The sequence below is a fragment of the Alnus glutinosa genome, chromosome 9, assembly GCF_958979055.1.
Source record: "Alnus glutinosa chromosome 9, dhAlnGlut1.1, whole genome shotgun sequence".
Lineage (NCBI taxonomy): Eukaryota > Viridiplantae > Streptophyta > Magnoliopsida > Fagales > Betulaceae > Alnus > Alnus glutinosa.
Genome location: NC_084894.1, coordinates 17,240,237 through 17,246,236, shown reverse-complemented (window position 1 = coordinate 17,246,236; position 6,000 = coordinate 17,240,237). Strand labels below are relative to the sequence as shown.

At 35.8% G+C, this 6,000-nt stretch overlaps 1 protein-coding gene across 2 annotated transcripts; it reads right to left on the bottom strand.

Moving 5' to 3' along the window:
- Nucleotides 1-751: 751 nt before the first annotated feature.
- Nucleotides 752-5,034, bottom strand: LOC133878201 (GATA transcription factor 11). 2 transcript variants are annotated; one of them, XM_062316723.1, is made up of 3 exons: nucleotides 4,706-5,034; nucleotides 3,567-3,828; nucleotides 752-1,736 (listed from the first exon to the last, which is right to left on the bottom strand). In XM_062316723.1, the coding sequence occupies exons 2-3, from the start codon at nucleotides 3,810-3,812 to the stop codon at nucleotides 1,050-1,052; spliced, it is 933 nt and encodes a 310-aa protein (XP_062172707.1). In that variant the 5' UTR covers nucleotides 3,813-3,828; nucleotides 4,706-5,034; the 3' UTR covers nucleotides 752-1,049. The 2 variants fall into 2 exon arrangements, with proteins under 2 accessions (XP_062172707.1, XP_062172706.1); XM_062316722.1 differs by having other exon boundaries at nucleotides 3,567-3,824.
- Nucleotides 5,035-6,000: the final 966 nt, after the last annotated feature.

Below are 6,000 nucleotides of genomic sequence, written 5' to 3'. Positions count from 1 at the left end.
TGCTTGCCGAGAAGACATAGACTCAAGCTACTCTCGAATGGAGAAGAGAGAGAGATTGAGAGAGGGGAAGACGCGTGTGAGAAAGAAATGAGAGAGAAAGAAGACGGAGAAGAGAGAGATTGAGAGAAAATAAACATGTTTATGGAAATAAAAATATATTATTTTAATGATATAAGAAAAAATTAAGAAAAACTATAGTGTGATGTATTTAGATAAGGAAGCAAAAGGTAATTTGGTTTTCTAAATGTAGAGAAAATCAATAAATATATGCTGCTAGTGCTCTATATTAATTTGGAGATGCTAAATCTATTTTCCCCTATAAATTTTCTATTTGACTGATTTCTTAAGCATGAAAGGCTGTCCTAATCATTTTACGGTTTTGTTTTAACATTTTCCCATTTTTGGTGGGCAAACAATGTCTAAATTTTTGTCTTAATCATTTTCACCATTGCCTAACACAACCAAAGAAACAGAAATCATCAGAACTCAGAAACGTAGTGATGAAAACAAATCTCTCTCATTTGCCATAACCACTACCAACGCGGACACGTTACCCAGTATATTTCTTCAAAATGAAGACCTAATTGCACCGATCATTTATGGCTTGGATAGAACAAAACCCCAAAGCAATGGTTAAAGAACTGTCTAAGATTTTGGAAATCCAAACAAGGCGTTAGCTTTCGAGTATATAATTCCAGGAAAAAGAAAATAAATTAAAATCCTATGCCGTTTTGAGCTATTAACCCTGGTATGGGAGAATATAATTTTATAGCATGAGTGCACTTGCTTGCTAGTCCTATTTTAGGCTCTGATCGACAGGCAACAGCTATTTAACCCTCAAGTTGTCCACCTGTTTCAAAACTCCGTTGCCTTACCTTTTCCCCCACTGGAAAACATACGGCAATCAACAACTCCTACGTCTTATTCCGTTAATGTACAGAAAACAAATTAATCAAATATAAAATAGCCAGGAGGAACGGAGAACACGCGAGCTTCAAACTAGTACACTACTGTTCTCATTTCAAATATAACCTTGACTTGAAAGATAGCTATCCATTTGATAATCCTGGGGGCGATGTCATTCTTTCCCCGGGACTGGCCTTGTTTCTCATCTCAATAACCTTCTTGTGACAATTAGAGTGTAAGGATGCAACAAAGGTAGGACTTGCTGCAGGACGGTACTCGGGAAAGAGGCGGCCAGACCTGTAACGAACCCCACATGCATTGCAAAGGGTCTTTGGCCCCATTGGCCCCTCCCTCCATTGGGGGGTCTCTGTCACCTGGCAGTGCTTGCATTTTCTAGCTGCACTTGGTTCTGGACAGGAATAGTTGTTCATCTCTGTGGCACCTGAGAGCACTGACAGGTTCTTTTTCTTCCTCAATTTTCTTTTCAAAGGATTTGACGCTCTCTCGCTGAGATCAGTTTCTGAACCTGATTCAAAAGCAGCGCAAGGATGGGATCTTTTTGGAGCAGAGGAAATGAAAGGAATGATGAATTCCGTGCGCCGGCGCCGGCGCTTGCTTCTAGCACGCTTCACAGGGATAATGATTTTGGGATCAAAGGTTGTGGGATTTTCAACCGAGCAAGAGCTGCTGCTTTCAAGAACAGAAACTGGACTGGAGGTTTGGAAGAGACGCAAACCTTTGCCATCAGAAGCTTTGTGAAGGGGAACCCTTCTACTGGAGGTGGCTTCAGCAGTGATTGACAGTTCTTTTATAAGAGAAGTTTCGCCGTACTTAAGGCCACATCATGAAACAAATATCAGATGATAGGAAAGAGAAGTTTGTTGCATTTGTCAAAGGGAACAACACTTGATAAAATATTTAAAATCCTATCACATTAATTTAAAAGGAAAAACAATACAAGAAGAGAAGTGATCTTCTATCTTATTCCATCAAAAACATGCATGGGGATTGAATATGGTGCCAATATATACAACAGATTCATAATTAGCAGTTTTATCAACTGTATGAAGCAATATCACAACTAAATTGAAATAAATACTTATTCATAATCAAATGTTCTATCAAACATATGAAGCAGAGCGTGCCAAATATTTAATTGGTTCATCATGCAATCCTTTAAATTCATTCGCTTCCAATTACTTCTGTGTGCCAAATGTACAAAGCTTCATTCGACCACTACGCTACGTGTATGCTACACTAAAGTAATTCATGATTATGCTACCTGTATGCTACACTAAAGTAATTCATGATATATTCATGATTTGTCTTTTGTATCATATATTCTCTTCTCAAGGAAACTTCCTTCCCATAGCCAACAGGTCTCTTGGTATTAAAAGCAACCATGACCTAGAGATAACCATATAAACAAAGATAACATGCTTAGAAGGCCCTCGACTCTTCCAGAAACAATATAAGCTTCCTTTGCCAAGCATATCTCCAATTTTCAGGAAAGAAGCCTTCGTTCCATTTGTTTCAGCATAAAATGTTTTCTGTTGGAAAATGTTTTCTGAAAACATTAACTAGCGTTTGGCTCGGACAGAATCAGAGAATATTTCTTATATTTTCATATAATTCGAGGAGCTGAGAGAGAGAGAGAGAGGACAAAGATGAGCTGCAAAGGAAGAGAGTGTGAGGACAGAAGGCCTTCAAGGGTGTTATTGAAATCTAGTGCAATTGCTTGCCCAAGCTTGCAATTTGGGCAGACAATTGTAAAAAGGCTCCTGCGGGGCCTACCTGCCCGCTCACAATAGCCCGCTCAGAGGTGTGGAGCACGGCAAAAAATGATTTTCACAAATGAGAAGTGTAAACCATTTTACACCTCATGAAGGTATTTTCCTTGGTCAACGGTGAGTGCCAAACACTCAAAAATAGAGAACATTTTCCAGAAAATATTTTATGCCAAAACAAATGGGGCCCAAGTTGCAACCAGTTTGCCAGAAATACAAGCGTGGGGCAGCCAGGCAAATCCAACAATATACACTAAGCCTTTTGTATGTAAAAGTGCGTTAAGTGTTGAAGAGAGCAACTGCTAATGCCCCTCAACAATAAACAACTCCCAAGGATTTTTTTTTTTTTTTTTGATAAGTCACTCCCAAGGATTTAAAGCAACAATAAAACAAACAAGGTGTACAGCATAAGGTCCTGCGCCATATGTCTTTGGTGTAAATACTACCTGGACCACACTTGTACAAATACCGAGGCCCAACAAACAAGGACTTAATGTGAACTATAGCGTGTGTTCTTGCATCTCAATATATGATTCAAAGCTCCCATATTCTCTCAGGTCCTCAATGCTTGACTGAGTTTAATATAAGCTTAAATGTTAAAAAAGGTACATTGCATATGTAACAATACTGTGAGTGCAACTTGAAATTCTCTAATAAAGTTAGTGCAAGGAATTCTTGGGTAACTTTTGTACTCGTACACCAAACCAAAAGCTAGTGAAAATATTTACCACTAATTAAATAAAATAAACAAAATACCGAGCAAAAAACCCGACACTTGCATAAGCTGTAAACAAGTATTGTATATCATATAAAAGCTACTATTGGGGTATAAGATACACCCTTAAATTTATTTAAAATAAAATAAAAAATCACCTGAGCTGGGGGATTTTCAGGAACTTTTGTGGCGTCATTGCAAATATTACCAGAAAACCCAGATGATAAACCCGTCAAAACATCCAACGATGGCGGTTCAAGCAATTGTAATTTAGCATTCCAATCTTCACCTCCCACATTCCCTTCCACATCTTCCAACGGGAAATCAAAAAATTGGATGATATCATCAAAGCATTCATCGGAGACGCCATTGAAATTCTCGATCAATAGTGAAGAACCACTCATTTTATAAGTAATCTGCCTTTTTGTAATATTATAGTGCAAAAGAACAACAAACAAAGAGCAACGTTATTCAATTTCGTTCGCATACTCTTCCACATGAAACACTTATACGGTTTTATACTGAAGACACCAAAAATGCACTAACTAAAGGCTAAAATAATTGACCTCTGACGATAAGGAAATGACCCAACTCAAGTAAAAAGAGCTTATCTCGTGGATTGGATTACTATGGAGTTACCGTATCCAAGTAAAATCATATATATAGGACGCTTTATGGTAACAAAATCTGGTAAATCTTTTTCTGGGTCTAAAACTCTCATAATTGGAAAGTCACCCTGAGAAGGACTCTGGAAAAAGAAAATATGAGAATATTCCCATATTTCTTTTTCTTTTCTTTTTTTTTGTACGGTTATTCCCATATTTTTTAATTTGCTACTAAAACCAAAACTGGCAACAAGGTCAAAATGACGGCACATTTTCATGTGATCTTCTGGAAAATCAGCTACGTCGTCGTCTCCATTGTTGACTAACTTTTTATTTTTTTTGCCGACAACTTTTATTATTCCATTCTAACATAATTCAAATTAACGGGCAGTAAAATATAATAATAATAATAATAATAATAATAATAATAAGAGTAACATTTAAAAATAACCTAAGCGGCTGTTTGGTTAGTGAGAAAATGCAGGAAAAGGATGCAAAATGAACCCTCCTAAGTCTTAACTTTTTTTTGCACAAAAATTAGCATAATATCCAAAAAGAAAATTTTCACATTTACCTCTACTTTCCACTGAAAAAAAATAAAAAATAAATAAAAAAAATAAAAAAATAAAAATAAAAATAACCCCAAAGTTCAGACAAAGTGAGAGCAAATATGTGTGAAGACCAAACCAAACCTCGAAAAAGCCCTAAATCTCAAGCGAGTCCATGAAACGAGGAGACCTTCGGAGGAGAACCCTAGAGAGAGAGCGCAGAGGTTGGAGCTTTGGCATTGCTTGCTTTTACTTCACTGAAAATGTGGGTTAACGCTAGGAAGAAGGAGAGATAGTTCTCTGGCGAGCTGAGAACGCCGACATTGCTGTGTATGAAGTTGCAGAAAGAGAGAGAAAGAGTGAAGGGATGGAATTCGATTCCGCTGAATCTGTGTGAGTGTGTCTGAGATTGGAATATTAGGTTTTTGTAGAAGAGTAGGGTTTACATGGAGGCGGCCGCATTAGGGTTGATGTGAGGTCTCTCTTTAATCAGCGCACATCGTGTGAAAAAAGAGAAAAAACATGAAAATTATTATCCCCGTTTCACAAACCCTCCCTTCAAATCATTTTCAACTTTTTTTCCATTTTTATAAGACATCAACAATTTTTTATTACTATTTAAATAAAATAACATACTACAATATAATTCTTTTCCACTTTTTCATATAAATTTTTTCTACTTTATACCACATTAATCACTTTTTACAACTACTTAAAAAAAAAAAAAAAAAATTCACTCATACTTGAAGATAAGGGTTACCAAACGGGCCAATAATAATGGGATTGTGAGAATTTTCTTTCCAAAAATAAGGTAATAATACTAATACAATTTTGTTTTTCCAAATATATTACGAGTATATTGAGATCATATAAATAGTGCATATACGATTTGGCTTCGTTAACGTTAATACTAGTAATGTCGTCGTAGATAGTCACTTTTTTTCGGATTTTTTTTGAAAAAAAATTGTGGGACAATAAATTTAAAATTTGTTTGGTCGGTCTAAATTACAAATCGTTTCTTGCGATATAAAAAATAATTCAGAGGTTTTCACAATGGATCAAAATAACGATTTAGTCCCTGCAATTAAATTCCGTCAAAACACTTGACAAATTCTATTGATATGTCACGTCAGCACCAATAAAATAATAATATGTGTCACTCTTAAAAAAAACATATAAATATATAAAACTTAAAAGATTAATTTTAACCAAATGTGTTTGGACAGAAATTTCCTACAAACCGATTTGTAGAAAATTTCATACAACCCACATATAAGATTGACATGTGTCCTTTGGTATGTGAGAATCACATGTTGTTTTAATAGCATGTGCTTCTCACATGCTTTTTTAATAGCATTAATAAAAACATATGTGATTTTCACATGTTTAAAAAATACATGTCACTCTTATACGTAGGTTGTATGAAATTTCCTACAAAC

Excerpts from the sequence above, each read along its gene's own strand:
- LOC133878201 (XM_062316723.1), bottom strand. The coding sequence starts at position 3,812 with ATGAGTGGTTCTTCACTATTGATCGAGAATTTCAATGGCGTCTCCGAT. Across the intron at positions 1,737-3,566 it reads CTGAAAATCCCCCAGCTCAG|TACGGCGAAACTTCTCTTAT; the intron begins GTGATTTTTTAT and ends TGTGGCCTTAAG.